The 25,635-nt window shown below is 37.8% G+C and overlaps 1 protein-coding gene across 8 annotated transcripts in view; it reads right to left on the bottom strand.

Annotated features, from left to right (window-relative positions):
- The window catches only part of RYR2 (ryanodine receptor 2), a 795,071-nt gene that overhangs the window by 362,643 nt on the left and 406,793 nt on the right, over positions 1–25,635 (bottom strand). For all 8 annotated transcript variants that reach the window (XM_050770606.1, XM_050770614.1, XM_050770624.1 and 5 more), the window contains exons 15-17: positions 24,048–24,231; positions 21,915–22,050; positions 9,349–9,444 (exon numbers count right to left, since the gene is read on the bottom strand). In XM_050770606.1, coding sequence (XP_050626563.1) covers positions 9,349–9,444; positions 21,915–22,050; positions 24,048–24,231 — 416 coding nt within the window. The remainder of the gene's footprint in view (positions 1–9,348; positions 9,445–21,914; positions 22,051–24,047; positions 24,232–25,635) is intronic.

The following is a 25,635-nucleotide window of genomic DNA, read 5'->3' as shown; positions in this document are numbered from 1 at the left end:
GGTTAGGAAGCCTCCAGAAATCACTTTCACTTTCACTCTGAAATTCTACAAATCTGTGACAACTGAACTTGCCTATTTACATGAGAAAGTTATTCTATTTCTTTATCACATTAGAATAACATACAGTGCACACTCCTACCATCACTATCCATCCCGCCGGCCCCCAGCTGAGACATTATCTATTATGAAGGGAAAGAGTATGAAATTTGCAGCCAGACAGGAAGCAAGGGTGGGGGGGGCCCTTAAGCCCTGCCTTGGTGGCTTACATGCTGTCTGGCCTTGGAAAAGCAATTTCACCAAGTCTGTTTCCTAGCTGTGAAATGGGAATACTAATATTATTCACTTCATAGAGTTATTGTGCAGATAAAGTAAGTTAATATATTTAGAGAGACGAGAACAGCATCCAAAACACAGTAAAACTTGTATCAGCCTTTGCTATTATTATGTGTTTCCATCTGAAATTCTCCATATCATATCCCAGCAGTGTTAACATGGGAAAACCTTGCTTTTAATAAAATCAAATTAATCCTGTAGCTACTAACAACTGCTAAATCCAAAAATAAAAGGTGCTAGGTGTGTACTGTGGTATTTTTATACATTTAATTTAGTAAGCACATTTGTAGCATCACTAAGAGCACGTTGAAGCAGATATTTTTACCACTCCCATTGCCAGGTTAAAAAATGGGAAGCACAGAGGAGCACAAGGTCACACAGCTATTTATGTAAAGGGTGGAGCTGGGACTGGAATTAAGCCAGTCCAACTCCAAAATCCATACCTGTAACCTATGAGCTCTGCTTTTCCTAAACATAGCAGCAAAGAAGGTAGAAATAGAATGATTTTAAAATGAGCTGCCATTTCTGATGAGCCAGCCTTGGTAGGGATGAACCCTGTTTTTGATAATGAAATAGTAGGAAACTTTGGGACAGGCCCCGTCGCCCACAATTAGGACATTGTATCCTAATGGGCTGACTATCCTCTGAGACCTCGCCCTGGTCACCTCTCTCCAGGACAGGCACCCTTTGTGAGTGCCAAAGCAGCTCAGCCAATATCCATCAAGACGACTTTCACTATATCACACCGACCTTGAGGGGACTGCCTGGACAATTGTGCACCCTGCCTTGATACTGCAGATGGAAGGTTTGGGTGGGTGGTGAATGACTTCCCTCTTTTGACTACTGTGTTCATATCCTCTCACGTTAAAAGCTTAGGTACTAAAAGGGCCATCAAGGGGCAAGTGGGCTTGAGAAGACTGGACTAAGTTACTCAAAATGCAGAGAAGCATCTATGAACTCAGACCCAGACAGAGGCCTTAAGCCATGACAGTGTGCCTTAAGTAGGTCACAGGCACTTAAACTTGACGGAATGCAAGTGACACAGTGCAATTATTTGACCAAGGGTGATGCTAAAAATATTTAGTAACTAGAATGGCATACGCAAGATGCAATCAGACCAGACAATGGTAATAAATAGCCAGCTGTCAGTAACAGTGCCTAAAAGCTAAAACTTCAGTTCTTCCCCTGACAATGAAACTTAAGCTCAGTTCCCAAAGGAGACTAGAAACAGGCCAGGTGGAATGTGCAAATCACTGGTTGTGATTTTGTTTTCTAATCAGCAGTTTTTCTCAAGTAAGCCCTTAGTGGATTTGGTGGGTTTTCTGAGACAAGACTTCCTCTTTTATTCCTCTGGCTAACCAAGATTTTTGTGGAATGCCACCCTAAAGGACTATGCAAAGGGAGAAATAAAATCAGAAAAAAGTAGTGAATGAGCACAGGATGCTGGTATCCCACCTCCAAACTAACCATGGAGAAAGTCAATAGTGTTACCTGAATTGGTGGTACTACTCAAATCAGGTAGCTATGATTTCTGTGTCACTAATAACAGATCTCAAACAGTAAGTATCGTCGGAGCTCTTGCTCTTTCTAATTCAATTGCTCACACTTAAGTAAATTATTAAGGAGGAAAACTTCCTGCTACATAAGATTATGGCACAAATTATCCCACAGCTTACAAATTTTTTATCTTTGAAAAATGATGAGCTTATACTCTGCAAGAAAGAGTTGTAAGGACTTTGGAAGCTTTAAACCATCCTATTTATAGGACCCACAAGTTGTACTGTACATGAGCATGAAGCTTTGGTATCTGGAGCCCACTCAAAGACTCTTTTTTTTTTTTTTTTTTTTTTTTTTTTTTTTTTTTTTTGAGACAGAGTCTCACTCTATCACCCAGGCTGGAATGCAGTGGCACAATCTTGGCTCACTGCAACCTCCACCTCCCAGGTTCAAGTGATTCTCCTGCCTTAGCCTCCTGAGTACCTGGGATTACAGGCACCTGCCACCATGCCTGGCTAATTTTTTGTATTTTAGTAGAGATGGGGTTTCACTATGTTGGTCAGGCTGGTTTCAAACTCCTGACCTCAGGTGATCCACCCACCTCAGCCTCCCAAAATGCTAGGATTATAGGCATGAGCCACGGCGACCAGCCTCAAAGACTCCTTCCTTGGCTGAAACCCAGACAGGACTTCACTCACTGGCACTTACTAAGAGAGGGGAAGAAATGGCAGGAATGCCAAAGACAGACAACTTTCATCACTGCAAAACGGTGCAGGGAACAGACTGCACAGGAAGTAAAACTCAGAAAAACTCTGTAGCTTCCTGACTAGCTGTTTTTAGTCAGTTATCTCTTTTCCCCAAATAGTATTTCAAGGACTGAGAATATCCTGAAGAAAAGCCCAACATTCTGAAATACATCAACTCAATCAACTGGACTTACTCATATCAATCTTTTGTCTTTTCAATTAACTTTGGCCCAGCAACATAATCACTAGACAAGTCAAGTGATTGTCAAATGAAGTTAAGGAAAAGATGTAATTTATCCCTCATTCCCCAAAGGAATTTAGAATGTGGTCATGCTTATAAACTGATCAGATACTCTTAGTATAGTGACCGGTGTCACTGGTGTTTTCACCACAAATACTGACACGTATCTGAGGTTATGGGTATTTAATTAGCTTGATTTAATCATCCTATATTATATACATACATCATAACATCATGCCATATCCCACAAATACATACAGTGATAGTTTGTCAATTTAAAACAAATTTTTAAAAACTCCCTTGGTGTTGCTAACATGCCTCTGTATAATTTTTGCTTCCACTTCCACTGTAAATGATTTATTACTACCACCACCCACACTTTTTCTTCTTTCCTAACTTTGGGGCCTCAGATCATTTCTCATCATGGTATTTATAAATGTAAATATAACTGGGGAATGTAAGAATACACCAGGAGGCGCAAAGAAAATAAGATCAAGAGAAAGCCCATGAAAGCCTGCTTAGAAATTTTAGCTTATTAAAAAATAAAACCCCACAAAAACAGAACCCCCAAACAAGAGAACACTCCATCGATATCACGATCCATATTTTAATTTCCATTCATAATCTCATACTCAGTAAGAATCTTTAGAGAACACAGTGGGGTGATTAAGATCAAGGATACTGACACCAAACTACCTGGCCCCAGGAGCTGGTTCTGTCTTAGCTCAGTTACTGAATTTCTCTGAGCCTTTGTCCCTTCATCTATTAGACAGGGACAATAATGTTACCTATCCTATAGGGTTGTTAGAATTAAATTATTAGTATTTGTAAAGCACATAAAATAGTATCTGGCATACACATGTTTATTAAATGTGATCTGTCCATCCGGTAATTTCAGTTAGATTCTTACAAAGTTGCCTGTCAATATTGCACATTGTAAGAGGCCTTTTATCAACATGGTGTTCAGCTGCAGGTCAGGGAAAGTCCTACTACTGTGGCTCAAGCTAGGAAGGAGCCGGGCAGTCAACAGCACAAGTTTCAGGCCATCGACCACTCAGGCACCTGCCATTGCTCCTTTCCTCAGTCCCTCCTTCCTGTGCGTTGTTTTCCCTTAAGCTGACAGATGGCTGCGGCCTACCAGCTACTGCATCTTTGTTCCAGGCAACAGACTGAGGTAGGGCCTGAGTCTTTCTCCTAAAAGGCTTTCTTTGGGAAGCAAAGCTCTCCCAGGAAGGTTAGCTGACGTTACAGGCCAGAATGGGGCACATGGGCACCCGCAGTTTTCAGTGAGGTTAAGATGTTCAGAATTTTGCTTTTCAGCTTCTAAAACTAAAGAAGGGAGGGGAGAATGTGGTTCAAAAACACAGAGTTAGGCAATCTACACAATCTTCTTCCCAAGCCTTCAATATTTTTCTGATTGTATGTAAAGGTATTCACTCTGACTTCTTAATTACTGTGGTCCCAGGCATATATAGAACACTGAGTGGCAAAGGTTTTAGGTAAAACCAGTTACCTCATCAGGACAACCAAAACTGTTTCAAACCCCTTGCCCAACAGGTAGGGGTATGTATGTACGTGTGTGTGTGTGTGTGTGTGTGTGTATATATATATGCATCTATATATGTATGCATGTGTGTGTGTGTGTGTATCCCTTCTGTGGCCCTCACACACACCTGCACACAGCTGACAGTCAAGGCTGACTGCAGCTCAGCTTCCTGCACCCGTCAACTCCCAGAGCCTCTACTCTAGCTTTGCTGTTTGTTTTTCTACTCACACGTCTTTCCTCTTTCCATATTCATGAGCTTTTTTTCCTCACTATTGGAAAAAAAGACAGGAGCTATGATTCACGACAGTGTAAAATCATATTTGGAAGTAAATTCATGAAATGTTGAAAAGATATTACTGTTTGTAATACTATCAGAGAGAGGTCTGTCTATGGGCCATGTAACTGTAGAGGTAATGCTTGCATTATCAGTATCTCCATTGGTTCAGCCCTACCTCAATCCTCTCGCCTGGAGTAAAGATGCAGTAACCCGTAGGCTGCAGCCATCTGCCAGCATTAGAGAAAACAACGCACAGCAAGGAGGGACTGAGGAAAGCAGAAATGGCAGGAGACTGGGTGGTCGATGGCAGGGAACTCATGTGCTGTTGACTGCCCGGCTCCTTCCTAGTTTGGGTCAGGGTAGTAGGACTTTCCCTTACTTGCAGCTGAACACAATGTTGCCAAAAGGCCTCTTACAATGTGTAATATCTACAGCCAGGAAACTTGGTAAGAATCTAACTGAAATTGTTGGATGGACAGATCTAATTTAATAAGTACATATATGCCAGAGAGAGAGAGAGAGAGAGAGAGAGATAGATAGATAGAGATGGAGTCTCGCTCTGTTGCCCAGGCTGGAGTGCAGTTGTGCAATCTCAGCTAACTGTAACCTCTGCCTCCCAAGCTCGAGCGATTCTTGTGCCTCAGCCTCCCCAGTAGCTGGGATTACAGGTAACTGCCACCATGCCTGGCTAATTTTTGTATTTGTAGTAGAGACAGGGTTTCACCATGTTGGCCAGGCTGGTTTCAAACTCCTGACCTCAGGTGATTTGCCCATCTCAGCCTCCCAAAGTGCTGGGATTACAAGTGTGAGCCACTGCACCCGGCCACCAAATACTTTTTTATGTACATTACAAATATTAATCATTTAATCCTCCTAACAGCCCTACCAGGTAGACAACATTATTGTCCCTGCCACTAAATTAGTAGCAGAATGTAAAGAATGGAAAAAGCAATAATTAAAAAAAAAGTAAAAGGAAGGTGGAAAAAATAATTCGTGTTACTGTTCATTAGACCCTGTCTTCTCTATCCTTTGGGTCTAATGACTTCCAATTTGCTATTTATCACAGGTTTTGACAAGCAATTCCCTGTCCTAGAGAACTTAGTGTTTTACCCTTTTTCTTTCCTCTAATTTGAACTCCTTGGTCACCAAAGTAACCAGCGGTGTACATATTTCTACAGCCTATGCATGTGGAGACATATATACATATTATACAGGGTTTTTGCCCCTTCTTTCCTTTTTTCACTTCTTCCTTTCTACTTTCCTTTATCTTCATTTTTTTTTTTACAAAAATATATCCTATCACACATTCTAAAAATATATTCTAAATATATTTCAGGATATACATCTAAATAATTATTTGCAATACCTATAATATAGCTGAAAATATTGTTGTAATATAATTTAACTATTCACCTATGATTCATCACTTCGTTTCTAATATTGTTTTTTAAGGCAATCCTAGGCATTTTTCTGCATCTAGCAATGGTAAACTAGGTGTTTCAGGCCAGATGTCAACCAGAACAACCAAGGCACTGGAGACCTGCCAAGGCAGTAAAGACTAGAGGGGGTCTAGATCCCAGGAAGACAATTAACCCTACTTTTGATCCCTTTTCTACTCAAGAATTCTTCAGTTTGAATCTGCAGCTAGGGCACTAACAAGATGAGGAGAATGTGTGTTCAGCAATGTCAGAGTTATTACAGAGAGAAAAAAAAACTGATGCATACGTATGCACTTAGCAAACAGCAAAGCACAATTGAAGTAAGTTATACACATATACATGTGCACCTTATCATTGTTACTGCCTCTAAAAACTAAGCAACACCACTTCCTCTGGGGAAAAAACAGTTTATTAAAAGCATAAATGTTAACTGCAGTAGAAAAAATCTTTAGCAAAATATATTTTAGATACTTTAAAAACAGGAGCTACGAAGTATCACGGACATAGTTCAAGTCTGATGCTAGGGAGCTGAGTTCTAACCTTCGCAGTAACAGTAATTAATTCTAGGATTTCGAGTCAGTCATTTCAATGTTCTTTGCCTCAATTTCTTTTCCTCTAAAGTAAGAATGTTAGATTAAATATTCTCTAAGGGTCCTTCTTTCCCTTGACTTTCATTATGTTATCTCTGAGCACAGGCCTTCCCTTTTCAGTAGAAATGCCTGCAATCAACAGATTGACTGGAAAAAGACAACAGCAAATAATAATTTGCATCTGATGAAACTGTGCCTATAACTGACCAAACTGAAGACTCTAAAAACACTGGACTCTACTTCGCTGACCTTAAAGGATGCGTGGCTCTTTTCATGCCTTCTCTCTCTCTCTGGTTTTGAGTTAAACATTTTGCTGCACAGTTGATTCGGCCAGTGTTAACACTCTGCTCTCAGGCTGCCCTGCACCTATCCCTTTACAGATACCACTGGGTCCAGCAGAAGAGATGAGCATTTTTTAAATGTCTTCTGTAGCTTCCCAGTGATTCTGGACACTTTGCCCTAAACATTTATCCATTTTTGCAATCTATGCCACCATCTTGTTCCTGATACAGGAGTTAAGGAGAAATTATTCAGGCAGATAGTGACGGTACAGGAGTCCTTGGTAAGGTTTAGCTTTTAGTGAAAAGCAGTCCCCAAATCGTTTTCTTTTCTAACAAAGAGCAGCCTGCAAAATCGAGCTGCAGACATAGACAAGCAAGTTGGAAGCATCCACGGGTGAATGCCAGCAGTTGTGCCAATAGGGAAAGGCCACCTGGGACTAGGCATGTTCAAAATGGCGGCTTCATGTTCCCGTCTCCTTGCCAGCCACGTGTACAGTAAGAAGCAGGCGACATGGCACCTGCCAAGTGGAAAGCCCATTTGCCTAAGATTAGGGTGAGGTGGCCAGCCTTCCTGGCATGCTATGTAAATGTCACACCAGGCCCTATGCAAATCAGATACCACCTCCTCAAGCCTGCCTATAAAATCTGGTGCACTCTGGTGCAGGCCAAATTTCTCATTCAGGCTCTCTCTCTGTCCCTCTCTCTCTCTACTCTCTCTCTCTCTCCCCCTACCTCTCCCTCTCTCTCTCTCTGAAAGAGCTGTTCTCCTTTCTCTTTCTTTTGCCTATTAAACCTCTGCTCCTAAACTCACTCCTTGTGTGTATATGTCCGTGTCCTTAATTTTCTTGGTGCAAGACAACGAATCTCAGGTATTTACCCCAGACAATGACTTTGCTTCAGTACCACTTACTTGGTCACTCTTTCTCCTAGTAGTTACAGGTTTTTCCTTAATATATTCTGCAATTAATGCCCAGTCACTACATTCATGTTATGATACTCTTAACAGCCTCATCTCATAATTATTTTTGTTTTTATTATAACAATCTCCATTTCTATCTTACTTCTGCTACCCAATGATCTAGCAGTGCCCAAGTACTCATTGTGACTCAAATTTTTGTCCTCCACTATCTAAACTCTACAAATTTTTGTCCTCCACTATCTAAACTCTACAAATTTTTCTCTGTGACTTAAAATTACTCTCTCTAATCATGGCTGTTTCCCTGTCTCTATTCATTCAATTCCAACAAACCTGTCCCTGAGTGGGTCTTTATCATGCAAAAGTCGCAGAACTATTTGGTATGGACAGTGGTATTTTTTGAGTGAATTTTAACATTCATCCATCCATTCATTCAACAAACAATACTAAACACCTATAGGAGCCAGATGGTATGGTAGATCCGGAGAGAACAAAGATGAATGAAACCATGCCCCTATCTTCAAGAAGTTCATTACTAACGAAGGAAACTGAGAGGAAAAATAAGTAGCATAAGAGGGCATTAGTGATAGAGAAGGGCAAATAATGAAATACTGTGCAAACAGATGGAAAAGCAGTAGATTCATCCGGGTGCCACTGAGGCCATCTATGGCACTAGAGAGTTCAAACAATTATGTTTGAACTAGAGAGCTCTAACAAGTTCAAATCACTGATTTAATACTGATAAGTCCGAAATCACTGATAAATCATCACAGTCATTGATAAGTCCACAATACTGAAATAAAACTAGCATCTTGTAGAGACGTGTGTATCGAGTTGACTGCCTATAAATATTTTACTATTATATAGACCATTTGTGAGTATTTACTAAATTTCCTTTAAATAAAATATTATGCTCTAGGATTTGGAAAACAAATTTTCTCCCCAATCTATCCAAATAATCTTTCGAATACAAGGAAAACAATGAGAACTCCAAACTGACCTTTTTATTTATAGAATAGACTATCAGTAATCAATTTGAAAAAGAATGCGAATTATGGCTCTTTAGTGTTTTTCAGGACTTTATAAATAGGCTTTTTAAAATATAAATGGACATGATATTGTTAGATGACTATTCAGAAATGACTAATGAAAATACTAATGATTTTTTGATAAATAAAAATACTTAACATAATTTAAAAGGAAAACACTTAATATTACACCAAACATCAGAGTTTTTGTTTTTGTTTTTAGAGATGGGGTCTCCGTATGCTGTCCATGTTGGAGTGCAGCGACCACAGTGCACTACAGCCTCAAACTCCTGGCCTCAAGTGATCCTCCTACCTCAGCCTCCTGAGTATCTGAGACTCGGTACACACCACTACATCCCACTCAAAGTTTTTTTTTTTTTTTTGTCTTAAAGGACATGAAGAAAAGAAAAATAGGAGTGATCTATCACAACAAGGAGAAAACTAGAAAACATACCCGAAGAAGCTTCCAGTCTTTCCAATCTGCTGATCAACCAGTCAAGGGAGCCGGAAAACTGAGCACAGTTTTTACGATTTCCTCTAATTAGAGCCGCTGCAAAAGAAGAAATAGATTTCACCTTTATGTCATTTTCTAGCTCGAAAATTGAGATAAGCTAATAGCAGCCCTAAAATATTGGATCAAGAACAAAGTATCTTCACGTTACATCTAAAACTTATGCAAACATATATACACATACATATACAACACGGAGACATTAAAGACAAATTAATCATTATTAATTGAGACTGAAGAAAACCACTGCTCATTAGAAGGAATGTGATTTTGGAAAGTAAATTTCACATGGGGAGGTAATAATGAAGGGTAATGGAAAAACCAGTCTCCTGGGAGTCCCCTCACTTGGGTTCTAATACCCATTGCTTTTAATTAGCCATGAGATTAAATTATTCTGTCTCTCTCAAGCCCAATTTGCTTACCTATATAATAAAAAGAGCAAATCAGTTTTTCTGAAAATGAACCACAAAATACTAGGAGATATAACTAGTAGTTATAACTCTAACAGGTATACAGAGAGATATAACTAAATGTTACGTTAAATAATGGATGAGAAGACCAATAGCCACTAACTTTGAAACCCTTTTATTTTCTTATATCATTTCCTTGGATTTAGAGATTCACAATGCATATTAAAGACCTGAAATTCTGCAGTAAAGACACCGATTCTAGCTTGGCTCAGACTACTGTTTTCTACCCTTCTTTGATTGAAGAACCCATTTTAAATAAAATTCCTATGTGATGTTTCTGATCTCTTTCAGCCTAGTTTATACACTCAATTTTAAACTTTTAATTTTTCAAAATCATTAAATTCAAAGCAAGCCTGGTAAATATTTTCTACTCTTATACCTCTATGTTTATTCAGAAACAGTACAATTGCTTACAAAGGGATGGCAAGACTTTTAGACAATACGATATTTAAAGAGAGAAACATGTCTCTATAAGAATAATTGCTATTGAAACTCTGGTAGGCCAGGCGCGGTGGCTCACACCTGTAATCCGAGCACTTTGGGAGGCTGAGGCAGGCGGATCTTGAGGTCAGGAACTTGAGACCAGCCTGACCAACATAGTGAAACCCCATCTCTACTAAAAATACAAAAAATTAGCCAGGCATGGTGGTGGGCACCTGTAATCCCAGCTACTCAGGAGGCTGAGGCAGGAGAATCGCTTGAACCCAGGAAGTGGATGTTGCAGTGAGCCAAGATCACGCCACTGCACTCCAGCCTGGGTGACAGTGCGAGACTCTGTCTCAAAAAAAAAAAAAAAAAAAAAAAAAAAAAAAAAAAGAGAGAGAGAGAGAAAATCTGGTAGCTGATGCAAGCAGTTTGAAGAAGTGAAGTTTGAGGCTACTGCCTGTTAACCTTCTTGTTAAGAGTAGGAGGGAAGAGCCGGGCGCGGTGGCTCACACCTGTAATCCCAGCACTTTGGGAAGCCGAGACGGGCGGATCACGAGGTCAGGAGATCGAGACCATCCTGGCTAACATGGTGAAACCCCGTCTCTACTAAAAATACAAAAAATGAGCGGGGCGAGGTCGCGAGCGCCTGTGGTCCCAGCTACTCGGGAGGCTGAGGCAGGAGAATGGCGTAAACCCGGGGGGCGGAGCTTGCAGTGAGCTGAGATCCGGCCACTGCGCTCCAGCCTGGGCGACAGAGCGAGACTCCGTCTCAAAAAAAAAAAAAAAAAAAAAAAGTAGGAGGGAAGAGACTCTACAGTTACAGTGTACAATTAAAGATGTCCTTCACGTTCCCTCTTTCCAAAAATAAAGAAATAAAGTTATTATCTGACTGAGAGTAAGAAAAGAAACACACAGAAAAGACGCCAACTCATGAGAAGAGCTTTTTTGTGTATAGAGCCTCCGTGACATTTGTACAGAGATTCAGAGCTAATACACTAATTACTCAGGCTCTGCTCTGGCTCTGGGTCCGGCAGCCTCCCCTAAGAGCCAGCCAGTGAGCTATACTCACAGACTGCAGAGTACAGCGGACAAAAGATAGGGGTGGAAGATAGCAGAGGAACGAGAAGTACTGTGTGTTAAGCAGAACTTCTAATTTTATTCTGTAAGAATATCTGTTCCCAATTTAGAACAATAGCAATTGGGAAAAAGGACATGATAAAGTTTTTGAATTTTAAGAGTCCCTTTTGTTTAAAACATAACTCGTGCTTTTCATTTTATTTCTGATTTTGTAAAACTAATTATATATAATATATATGTAACTATATATAGCTATATAAAATTATATATAAGCTATTGTATTATCTAAAATTATATAGGTATATATAAAACATATATTATCTATCTAAAATGATATATATATAACATCAGTGCTTCTTGAAAGAAGCTAATAGTATAAGAATGAACTCTTTTAATAAGCCATGGGGCATTTAAGAAAATTATAGAGTGAGCCACAAAGAAAATTTCATTAAATTTACTGCAAACAGACATGGTATAAACCAAGTTCTCTGACAGAACTATGTCAGAATTTAGTAAGAAAAGCAGGAACGAAAATAAAACCGAAGTATATAAAAATTTAAACTGTCTCCTTAATAACTCTTGGGTCAATGATGGAATCAATACCATAATATAAAATATCTAATAAATATCAAACACAACCAACAACTAATCGTAAATATCTAATAAATGGTAAAATATCTAATAAATACCTAACACAACCAATGGTAAATGGCCAAAAGTGTACTCAAGGCCAAATTAAACACTTTAATTGCTAAGCAGTTGGGTGAAAAATGGTAAGTAAATCTTTTGAAATAGAGAAAAAGAAAATCAAATAAACAGTAAAATAGAAAAAATATATGAATAGCAATAAAAGTAGAAATTAATACATTAGAAATAGAAATAATTTATATAATAGTAAGATTGATCAAGAATACATTCAAGGACTATTTTTAAAATATAAGCTGACTACCAACTACTACTTTAATCAAAAAGAAAAGGAAAAAAGGACAAAATTAAGAAAAGGGCATTACACCAGACGTGGTGGCTCATGCCTGTAATCCCAGCACTTTGGGAGCCAAGGTGGGAGGATCACTTGAGCCCAGGAGTTTATGACCAGCCTGGGCAACATAGCATGACCCAGTCTGCACAAAAAGTTTAAAAAATTTTTTCCAGGCATGGTGGTACATGCCTGTGGTCCCAGCTACTTGGGAGGCTGAGGAGGGAAGACTGCCTGAGCCTGGAAGGTCAAGGCTGCCATGAGCCATGATATCACCACTGCACTCCACCCTGGGTGACGGAGTGAGACCCTATCTCAAAAAAAAAAAAAAAAAAAAAAGGAATTATAAGCACAACCATATATAGATACATAGATATACAGGTAGGTATTTTTTTCACTAAAACTGACCCAATAGAAGGGAGAATACCTAAACAGAATAATAAATCATGAGTAATATTGAAAAGTATATCAAAGACCAAAAGCTTTTTCGCACATATTCAATAAATAAGTAATTTCTATACTACTTCATATGCTGCATAACAATGATTTGGTCAACAATGAAACAGATAAAATGATCGTGCCTTAACACCATAAGATTATCTATATTTTTACTGTACCTTTTCTATGCTTAGATACAAACACTACTGTGCTACAACTGCTTATTCAGTATGGTAATATGCTGTACATATTGCTGTACCTATGCACAGCCATAGGTTATGTAGCCCAGGAGCAGTAGGCCATCCCATAGAGCATAGCCATGTAGTAGGCCATCCCGTTTAGCGTAGCTCTGCAGTAGGCTGTAACACGGAGGTTTGTGTAAGTTTCATGATGTTTGCAAGATGTTTTCCTTAGAACTATTCCAATGAGTGACACAGGACCGTATTCCAAAGCCAAAAAACTAAGGAGACTTTTCTGATGATTTCATGAAGACAGTATCAGTGACAATTGATACCAAAACAGACATTACAAAACAAGAACTCTTACTTATAAATATAAATCCTAAAATATTATATAAATTTATATATTAATGAAATTAAATCAAATTTAGCAGTATAAATTTAGTATTTATAATTCAAATTTAGCAATACATTAGCAACATTTCATCCAAGTGGAGATTCATTCCTCCAAAGACACAAAAATATATCAGGAAATCTGTTAATGAGTGAAAGATAAAACCATCTCAATATACTATGAAAATGTATACATTTCTAATGAAAAAAAATTAACTCAGTAAAATAGTGTCTCCTGAACATCACACATGCATGCATGTGTGTGTGTGCGTGTGTGTGCGTGTGTGTATGTAGGTGCATGTCATGGGTACCAATATATTTTACAGATAAATGGAGTCTGTGAATTATTATAATTCATCCAGTTAAGAAGAAATAAGTTACGTGAGTTTCTAAGTAATGGAAAAGTACGCAGAGAAATACAAGGAAGCTCATCACAACACTCTTCATAATAGCAAAATACTGGAATAGCCTAAGTGTGCCGAAATAAATAAATGGTGACATTCCTTCAGCACAGAAGTGTACATCTGCTAAAGCTTGACGAAGGTTTATAGTTACTGCCAAGGATAGAGGCTCACAATATAGAATTAATTGAAAACATCTGCTATAAAAGAACATTAATAGCATGATTCCATTTTTGTAAAGTAAATGTATCCACTGAATATAAGTACATGTATAGCATGGAGAAAACTGTTTTTCAGAATATTTCTTAGAGAATGAGAGCTGATATTTTGGGGAAAAATATCTTGATAAGGGACTGACATAGAAACAGAGATCTTGAGGAAGATTGAGGTTAGTGCGACTGCTTCCCCAGGTCAAAAAGGTACCTTTTCTTATTCCAAAATAAGGTGGAAGAAGAATGGACCCAAGAGAGGAAAAAATAGGGCCATGCCCTGTAATATGATCTTTCACAGTGACCCTTTGAACCTGCAATAAATTCTGTCAAAAAAATCACAAATGCTCACTCAACAAGAATGGAAGCTAGGATGTGAAGAGGTGATGTTCTGTGGCTACAATTTCACTCTTGGAGAAAAATAGACAACAATAAAAAAGCATGGAAGTCTGAAAAATTGTAACCAAATAAACCCCTGAAACATACCAACATCAAAGGAAAGCCCTTTGACTATCTTAGTCCGTGAACCTGGAATTTGGAGCAAGATAAGCAAATCTTCAAGGGGAGGAGGGAATAGGTGATGTGTTGCTGCAAAGATGTGCACAGATACGCACATACAATGTTATTCTGCAAGCATGCGTGCAGGTGCGCAAAATGTTCTGTGCGTGTATAACGTGATAAATATTTAAGGCAACATTTTAAAAGGTTATACATTAAAATGAGTGGTGAAGTGTAAGACTGGTTTCCACCTTCCTAATTTTTCTTACTGCTTCCTTATCTAAAATGTATTAATTTTAATACCAAATAGTACAATAAAGTGAATGTCTTTCCAAAAATCAAACGGAAAACCACGGTATCAGTATCCATAGTGGCTCTCATCAAGAGATGTCTCCAAGCACCACTGTCGTCTCCCAAGTGCAACGGCAACTTCATATGGTGAGTCAGGTAGAAAAACAAAAGACAAATGTTCTTCTCTAAAACTTTACAATACTCTTTAATCGCTGCCTAATTAAAGACCAAGTTAAGATCTTTTACCTTCCATATAGGTCTTTGTTCTCATATATTTAAGAAATATCAATGTGAATGTATCAGGCACTACAGCTGGCCCTGTGAATATGGCCTCAAATAAAATGTGAATAAACACAGTCCAATGACTTACAAGTCATCTTCTATGATATTTTAAGCTATTTTATATGTGACACTGTGTTTTATTACATTTGATATGGTGCCTGCAACTTAGTAGGTATGGTATTTCTGAACATAACTGAATGAATAGATAGTGTCCAGTCTCCTATAAAATAAGAATATCAGTGGTTAAATAACTGCAGTCCAACTTAAGTAATATAAAAGAGCTTTGAATTAAGCTCTTAAGAAGGAAATGCTAATTCACCAAACCAGTTTTATTAATGTTAAATAACTAATTAAATCCCTACACTTTTATCCAATTAGAATATGAAAGTCATGCAATATTCACAATTAATAAAAAATGGTTTTTAAAAACAAATACACTATTCTGCATTTCTTTACTTTTTAACAATTTAGTTTCCCGTGGTAAGAATATTTAACATGAGATCTATCATTTTAACAAACTTCAAAGTGTACAATACAGTATCGTTGACTCTTGGTACAATGTCATACAGTATATCTCTAGAACTTACTCATTTTGCTTAACTGAAATTCTATACCCACTGATTGGCAACTACCCATTCCACACTCCTCAGTCCCTGGGCAATCACCATTCTGATCTTTTGATTTTCGCTTTGTTTTGTTTTGCTTTTTGAGACAGATTCTCACTCTTGTCATCCAAGCTGGAGTGAGGTGGCAAAATCATAGCTCACTGCAGCCTCGACTTCCTGGGCTCAAGTGATCCTCCCGCCTCAGCCTCTTCAGTAGCTGGGATTATTGGCACACATGCCACTGCATCCAGCTAATTTTTAAACTTTCTGTAGAGACAGGGTCTCGCTACGTTGCCCAGAATGGTCTCCAACTCCTGGCCTCAAGTGATCCCACTGCCTTGGCCTCCCAAATTATGAGATTACAGAAATGAGTCACTTTGCCCGGCCCCATTCTTTAATTCTATGAATTTAATCATTCTAGATACTTCTTATAAGTGGAATCATGCAATATTCATCTGTTTTATTAGAATCATCCTATCCCCGGAGGCTTCATGCTTCAATGTCTTTAAATTCTTGAACTCAAAATTTCACAAAAGATTAAAAAAATCTGAGACTTACAGAAAAATTTAGATTTAAAGAAATTCCAAGAAATTACCTTCACTTTAAAAATTGACGCAACAAATACTGATTCCCTGCTTGGTGTCAAGCATTGTTCTAGGTGCTGGAGATACAGAGCAAATGAAACAACATCCCTCTTGGAGTTTATATTCAAAGTTTGGAAACACTAAGTAACAGGCCCTACGTAGCACAGAAAAGTGAGGGGCTAATTGGACTAAAATCTAGAAACATTTTTCAAAATACTGAGATTAACAAGTAGATGCTGCTAAGCCTGAAAAAACCAAAACCCATTAAACAAACAAACAAACAGAACAGAACACTTCAGAACGTACTGAAGAATCTAAGAAGATAATGCACTGAAACTTCTTGGAGAGCTTGGAGCGCTGTCCCTGCATTTGGGGATCTTGTACACTGGAGTTTGAGGACTCCTACGCAGGGACTTGCAAGGGTGAGGGACAACGAGACTTATCAAGCTGAAAATTTTAAAGGATGTGTCTTGTTTATAAGATACATTTCTGAGACTTCCTGAAGAACAAGATCGGAACTATCCAGATGCACAAACATTAGAACAACACCTGATGTGTGCATGTCTAAAGCCCATTTCCTTATTTTTCACCTCTTGACTGCCTTTTCTCAATGTTTTATGGCATTTAGGGAGATCTGCCTCCCTGAGACACTGGGAAAATGGTCTGGATGTGCAAAAATAATGGCTAATGGCTGTATCCTTTCCAAGTCTTCGAACATTCATTTTGGTCACACTCAAAGAGCAGCAATCTATCCTTGTTGGTTTCATACTTTGAATCTTCAGAACATGAGTATTCATAGGAAAGTTTGCCAAAGAGCCATTTCTCAGACATCTTTAGAAAATCATTCTGTCTTGTAAGCATCCCACAGATTAATCATGTGGATGTCAGAAAAGATGTATGAAAGCATGCCACAGCGATGCTTTTCCAACTATGAGTATCGCTGTTTCTAAGATCCTGAGGTATTCCAAACAGCAGGCTCATAAATCTACCTTTGTCATTCTCCACCTAAAACACATGAAAAATGCAAAATTGTTATCGATTCTCATTCCTACCTTCTTGGTTTTCTCTCCATGAAAAATAGACACACTGAAGAAAAAATACAAAGACAGTGGCTTATTTCACATATAACCCCAGGAGAGAATCTATGGTCTACCTATTTGGAATAATGGGAAGGAGGCTTAACAAATTTGGAGTTAATATTTGAACCAAAGGTTTTGATAGCCAAATAAAGAATGAAAGGTAGATACACATGTCTTATAGGACTCCAATTATTGCTGCAGATCTGAGACTTTTCCAGACAAACTGAAGTATATATTTAGGTATATATGGCTATCTTATGATTACAATGAATTCAATAAAAAATATTGGCAGAAGATGGTTCTGAAGTCTTTTGCATGTCAAAATTCAACATAAAGTTGTATTTGTTACCCTTTTCTGGTCATGAAATCGATGCTCACTATAACACAAAAAGAAAATCATAGGAACTCAAAAACATTAAAAAATACTCTCATAACTCTATCCATTGGAAACACCCCAACTCCCACTAAAATTACCATGTAGATTATGGGAAGACAGTCTCTTCATTTGTACTAATATATAAATGTTGTTGGTTTTTTTTACTCAACTGTAATTAATACATTCAGTTTTTACTTTTACTGCCAATTATCTGGCATTAGAGATATATGTTAACTATTTTTTTCAATTATAAAAGTAATGCATGTTAATAGATTCAGAATAATGAAAAATAAAAGATCAAGATCTCTCTCCCAAGTTGCAGCCCCCTAACTAGACAGAATCAGCAATATCAAAGGTGAAAGGAAGGGACAGACCAGACCAAGAACTCAAAGAACGCAATACAGAGAGCTTAGAGACAGACCAGCAACATCTGGTTGCTGGTGAAAGGAAGAGACAGACCAGATCCTTCTTCTTAAAAGAAGGGTATAAACCAGGTCAGAGAGTCTCTGAAAGTTCCTGAGAAGTGTGTGAGAGCTCCCTGAGGTCTGAGTAAAGACTGGAAAGGAGAAGGAGCGGAGGTAAAGAGATTAACCACCAATTTGACCATATGTGAATATCATTGATATCTGAAGTATTTAGCTGTATACCAGATGGTAAAGATGCAGATGTGTGATGCTGTGTTCAAAAATGGGTAGAATAATAGAATATAAAATCTGCAGTCTGAGAATAGTGATAAAGTAAACTTCGTTACTGCCATTTTCCAATGAGGAAAACAAGAACCAGTACACACCTACAATCATCATGATTCTATGCGCTCTATTGGCTAATCCATAACATTCTATGCTATATCCAACAAGTAAAGTTTCTTTTCTAGGACATCTTTGAAAAGCAAAACAACAACAATAAGAATGGAGCAAGAGGTTGGAGACAAAAGCTTTACTATGTTAACAAGGGAAAGGATGATAATAAGTATCCAAAAGAAATGGGAATAATGATAATAGGAACAACAATATGTGATGCTGAGCATTTTCTATACATTATAACATTTAAGCCACCCAACAACCTTATGAGGGGAATGATTATTGCCATTTTACAGGTAATATTTATAGTAACAATAGGTGCCACTTGCTATATGCCTGAATGAAAGGTCAGGTGTTTATATTTCAAGAAAGGAACCTAATGAAAGAGGAGCAGGAGGTCCACTGGTTTTTAATACAATAAATTGATAGCCAAATCCACCCTGCTACAGAAGTCAATGGAAATCTCTGTAATGTATTTATTAAATAATTCAAACAAATATTTATTGACTGCCTACTCTATTCAACCATAGTGCTAGGTAGTGAATAAAAGCATTCTGATTAGAATTCAGTTCATAAAACCCTTTGAATAAGTATACGAGTCAACATTTGGGGTGGAAACTTCAGCTTCCTGGGCAGCATCCTCTATAACATTCATTCCCTGTACAACAGATGGACAGTCCAAGGACTTGACCCAGTTTCAAGAGTGGGTCCCTGATCAGTCAAGACCAGTGTTAAAATTTCTCTACTCTTGCCAGAGTGACCAGTTCAGGAATGGCCAGACACAATTTGGGCTAATGACATGCAAGGAGCACTGTATTTGGGGATTTTAGGAAATAGCACACTCTTTCTCAAGGTATAACTTCTGCAACAAGCCCTCTTTCACTTTTCTCATGTCAGAAAGAAAGTACGCAGTACTAGCAGCTGCTAGCAGACAGTTGAGGCCATCAAGAAAAGCCAGCACTGGAAGATGACGACCCCATGGAAGGCAGAGTGGAGACCTAAAGAAGCTTGTTCTGGAGATCAGATGGAGCCATTGTGTCAAACCCACTGGTAGACTGCGAGCTATGCGAGCCCCCAAATCCCCTCTGTTGTTGAAGCCAGTTTGCGTTTGGGTATTCTGTTATTTCCAACTGAACACATCCCGATAGAAACATCACTCCGCCTATAAGAGTTCCTTTCTCTTTCTATTTAAATAGGTAAGCCATTTTAAAATCACATCTCTAGCCACGTTCCAGTAAAAGCCAACCTCAAAACTAATTAGGAGCAGGAACTGTGTTCATACCCACCAAGTCCCTAACATTTTGTAAAGTCTATTAATGTTACTTTTGTAGGTTCTAAAATCATCAAATTTAATCCCCAAATAACTCTGTGGAGGTAAAGGGAGGACTGGCTTGAGAAATAAGTAGCTCAGAAGGATAAAGCTGAAGTGCTAACTTTTTGGCAATGGACTTTTTCTATGGTTATATCAAAAAATAGCATTCTTTCTATTCATTTTGTTACTCATGGATACAATACCTGTTGAAGGAACCAATTAACAGAGGCTATAAGAACAGTTGATATGAAAAGTAAAGTAAGATGCTTATTTTCTAGATTTACCTACAAAAACAATGTTCTTTCTGCACATAACACTTTCTACCCTCAAACATACATACATAAAATTTTCTTTTTTAAATTAGAGATGGTTGCCCAGGCTGGCCTCAAACTTCTGGCCTCAAGCAATCCTACCAGTTCAGCCCCCCGCATAGCTGGGACTACACACGTGAGCCACTGCATCCAGCTAGTTTTTATTATTATTTAGAGGGTTTTCCTACGCTGCCCAGGCAAGGTGATGCAACTGTTTACTTAAGCGTCGAGTTTATCCAAGAAATTAATCTTATACCAAGTGAAGAAGGTAGTCTGTGGTGTTAAAAACACCACTACACTTTAGTCTCTGCTATATTATGAAATTTAGTGCTATAACTTCTGCATTTGCAAAGAAAGGCAGTCATTAGAATTTTGGCCTCACAAAATCTTTATCTCGATGATTAATGTGGGTAAAATAATGAATCCAAATTCCTATAAAGCCTCAATATTCCTGGTCCTGTTCTCAGAAATGGCAGCCACATGTTACGTTTTAGTCTGAAAGTACCAAACTGCAAGTGTTTAATTTTAATGGCATATCAAATAGCCCACCTAATGAAAACATATTAACAATTCTAATAGGCACAAGAGTTTTATTTGCTGGGTTGTATTATGACTCTATAAATTTTAATGACATTTAATTAGATTGCAAAGAACTTTCAAATATTTTGACTATCCTTCATTCTTTCCATTAAAAATGCATTATCTTTTTTTCTTTTTTTTATAACTTTTTTTTGCATTATCTCCTTTCTATACTTAGGTATACTTTCCTATTTTATCAGAACTTAAGTCATTTAATGAATACACATTTATTGAGTATCTTCTACGTGCCAGTAGAAGAGGCCCTGTGAGAGGGAGACGTCTCCACCCACAGCAAAGACCCAGGCACGCTTTCTTTCTAGTGTAACTAACTCACGCTCCCTGAACTCAGGATTCCTTTTCTGTAACTCAACCAGCTGCATGTGTAGGTGTCATCTGCCCCTTCACATTGTCCTCTGAGAACTGGGGCTCAGAGAATTGACACTACAGCCAATCTCTACAGCTACAGCCATTTCTTTGACTACTAAACTGTCCCTCTTTACCCTAACTGCAGGCTAACTTACTAGCTTGCAAATAGGGTAAAAATCTCAGACCCTTTAGTTTTTGACAAGAGACAAGTAGAAGCTACAGGAGGTCAAAAATAATGAGGACTTGTGTTTGCAGAGAGCCCACAGGAATGCAGAGCAAACCACAGCAACTGTCACTTAATCAATGTCAGGTGTACTTAGAACTTGCCAAATGGAGATCTTCTAAAGAATAGAGAGAAGACTGGAACAGATCACTGATAAGATGGGAATGGAAGGAATTAAGAGGGACCCTTGTGGAACTAACTCCAAAACCAAAAAGAAATTTTTAATACATATCCATATAAAGGCCCCTTATCTGCAAAGACTGCACCCTGAATGACTTTCACCTCCTTTAACCAAAGGCAAATCTACTTCTCTAGCTACCTTTCTCACTCAGAGATGGATTTTAATACTAAGCACCATTTGATTTAGCCCAGTAAATTAAAATTTAAGTCTCAATTAGGAGGCATGTTATAAAATTGTTGTAGCTATTATGTGATTTTTGTGTGTTTTTTTTTTGTAGAGATGGGGTCTTGCTATGTTGTCCAGGCTTGTCTGAAACTCCTGGCCTCAAACGATCCTCCCACCTCAGCCTCCCAAATTGTTGGAATTACAGGCATGAGCCACCACACATAGCCCATTTATGGACATTTTAAATAGACATAACTCCATTGTCGTGAACCCAATCATGCTTCTTACCCAGCAACTCATACAGAGAATTCAGAATGGATTTCCAAGACTCCCCCGCTTCTCGCCCAGCAACATCAGCAAAGTGTGCTGCACTGCTGTAGACGTGCAGTCGGTCTATGCACTCGAGCACGAGGTTGATCATTCCCTGGAAGGTTAAAAAAAAAAGACATCTAAAACTGTCATTCTGCTTACAGACTAAAGATGCTAAGCTGATTTAAAAATAGAAGTCTGGCTGAAGGTTCACCTACCAATCATAAAGAAAATTGCGATCATTCAAAGGACAGAAAGACACACATTTACATGTGAAATGAAATGTTCTTCAGATTATTCAAGTGGATTTTAAATTCTGAATGTCATCATCAAACAGTGGAAGAACAACCTACAAACATGTACTTCATACTTATGGCATTCTATTGTTAAGTGACCGTAAGAGCAGATCCTTATTCTTAGATAGGCATTATTATTATTATTATTATTATTATTATTAAATTAAAGACATAGTAAATCAGGTAAAGCTCATGAAAAGGTATTTTTAAAGCAAATCAAAAATGCTATAATGCATTTTTGCATTATAATGAACTTTGTAAGATACAGCCTGAGATTGAAATTATGCTTTATTATTATTGGTGGATCAAGGTTGTAAAAAGTGTGGCAAACCACATAAAGAGCTATAAACCACTGTCTAATCCAACTAATTTATTTCACACAGAATTTAAGAGATACCATGGACCTAAGTACATTTCCAAGTCGCCATCCGGATTGTCTTATATGAGAAGTTGGGAAAAAAACTAAATTAATATTTTAATTTTTACAACCCAATATTTAATTTTACTTCTTCCAGATATTAAATAAATGCAGCATTGTAAAAGAGTCTAACAATTTGGCATATGTGAAAGCTCCCAATAAACTTGTCCATGTTATTATTGGTTTATGTTGATACTTTTTTGCTTTCGTGCCATTGAGGTCTCCAGATAGGTCATTTCTTTTGAATACCCAGTGGGAATGTCCTCAAAAACTTATGTCAGTTTCAAGAGTTTCTGATGAGATATTAGAAAACAGCTTTAAAAGTAGACAGGGATTATGAGAACCTAGTAATAACACTTTTTGATTTTGTTTTTTAGTTTTATTTCTCTCTGTTACAACTTTTATTTTAGGCTTTGGGGGTTACATGTGCAGGTTTGTTACGTGGGTACATTGTGTGTCACAGGTTTGATGTATAAACAATTTCATCACCCAGGTAATGAGCACAGTACCTGACATGTAGTTTGTCGACCCTTGCCCTCCTCCCACTCTCCTCCCTCAAGTAGGCCCTGGTATTTATTGTTCCCCTCTTTGTGTCCATGTGTACTCAATGAATAACCCGTTTTGTTACTTTTACAAAGCTAAGTATTTATTCCGAAAAAAAATCATTATTCTCCATACAAGATGCATTGAAAAGAATGGGAATCCAGCTGAACTAGCCTGATTTATCCCACCAACCCTGGTAGTCTCCACTGAGGCTTCTGACTATATTAGAACATTAGATATATCATTTGGTCCTTCTTTTATTGTTTATAAAATATGACACTTGAGTTCTTTTTAGCAGTGGAACTTTTGGTGTAAGACAATCATACATGGAAATGTAATAGATGCAAAGGGGAAAGGTAGGGTTGCTATGTCCAAGTAGGGTCCCTGGAGCTCAGCCTACTCCGGTAGCCCTCTCTTGACAGCTTCCATCCCCAACACAACGCTTCCTATACATCCCGGGCTATTTCCCAGGAGCACCCGAGAACCTGCTGAATAGTTTGAAAACCCTGATGCTTTCTAAAGCCTGTATTCTTATAGACACTTTAAGATTCTTAACTGATATAACCCACATGAAGAGAACTTGCAAAAGACCAGGGTGAGGACTGAGCAGAGGGTAAATGTCTCTTGCCAGGAGAATGAAAAGATTCATGTTTTTAAATAATACTCATGGATAGTATAAATAAATAAAAACCATGTCTAGATTTCTCTAAGGCCTGTTTCTCCTGTTCAGTAGTATACTTTCTCCTCTATATTGCAAAATGCAAAGATGGTCACATAGATGGAGAATTTTCCCAACCAAGAAGCTGTTTTTACAAGAGAACAACAGAAGAGAAGTGAGTGTGGACAGAAACGCACCTCTTCCTGGAAGAGATTTTGCCGATTCTTCAGGGCTCGTAGTCTGTTCTGTTTGTCTTCATGTTCTAAATGCTCATCAGGCGGGTGAAAGTAGCCAATGAGATCCTGCAGACTTAGACTCACGGATTCTATCGGCAAATCAATGGTGGTAGCCTTCGCTTTCTTGCTGAGCGCATCGAGGCCCCTAAAATAAACCATAAACATTTCTCTATTGTCGGTGATTCACAACTGTATCATTTTTCCATTTGTGGATGATTTCAGAGATTAATCTCTCTCCCTACATCACTGTAAAAGGGACATGTCAGAAAGGTCCTCCTGCTCCTCAAGCAGCGATAAGGAATTCTAATTCAAGTCAGAAACTGTGTAATGTTATAAAAACCAGTATCCACGGCCAGTCATCTAGAGAATAACCTTATAGGCCACAGGAACAGTGCCTACAAAACCAATAGTCGAAATGTTCAGAAACCAGTTGATTTTCACTGGAAAGCTACACACTTTAAAGATTCAGGCTGCATCTTCCCAGATTCATAATTCTGACGTTTCCTTGTGGTTTGTTTTTGAAAAGGAATGCCTAAGTTTTCATGGACCCTAGCTTGCCATTCTGTTTAATTCCTGTGAGTTCAAAAATATATTCTAATGATGTTAATTTAGAAAATTTGCTTATTAATCAGTAAATACATATTAAAATGCTTTTCTATTATCTGAAAGAAATGCATTTAAAAATTATATTAACAAAAACATCATGAAGTATTTTCTAACCTGGGAAGAAAGGTACATTACTGGCATGTAAATGTGTTAATTTGTTGAGCTTACTGAGATTCTCAGTTTTTAAACTCATAGCCTTGAATGTATCTGAAAAGAACTTTAAAACATGATGTCTACAAATCAAAAGTATTTCGAAATAAAACGATTTTAAAAAGCACAATGCATACAATAAAAGAATGGGACAGTACCTCTACTGTAGTTGATACCATAATATTCTATAGCCATGACAAGTTGTTAATGCATAGAAATATTACACTTCCATTCCTGCTCTCTGTCTCAGCAAAACCGTACGCTAACATTTTATCCCAAGCAAATGTTTCTAATTTTCTGACTATGTTGGAACTTACATTATAAAACAATAAAATACTCATGAATGAGAATTAGCTTTGAACTTTATAGTTTTAAAACATTATTTAAAATGTGTCATCACTTCCACAAAGATTGCTAATGATTTTGGAATATTTGATTTCAGCCTTATCAAACAGTAGAAATCGTAAAACCGTACAACTATTTTAAAGTTTTTGCCTGAAGTTCTGTATCAGTTATATCAACTGATCTTGGAGGTAGAATTCATCTACCCCCAAGTTTTATCGCCTCTATAAGTTTTTCTGTACCCAAAAAGCAAGAGTGACTTTTCAGTAGAAAATTATTTTTCCCCTTTAACAAGAAAATTTCACATGTAATGAAGTATTTTTCTAAACATTTTACCCCATTAACTCCAATTAAACATAAATAAATGTATAACAAATTCAAACTCAACTCTTAATAAGTGAACACAATTCAAAAATGATTCAGTATCCACATTTTCAAATTTAAGTGAAAA

Source organism: Macaca thibetana, chromosome 1 (genome assembly GCF_024542745.1).
Source record: "Macaca thibetana thibetana isolate TM-01 chromosome 1, ASM2454274v1, whole genome shotgun sequence".
Classification (NCBI taxonomy): Eukaryota; Metazoa; Chordata; class Mammalia; order Primates; family Cercopithecidae; genus Macaca; species Macaca thibetana.
Note: the sequence above shows the minus strand (reverse complement) of the source record. Positions and strands in the feature narration are given on the sequence as shown.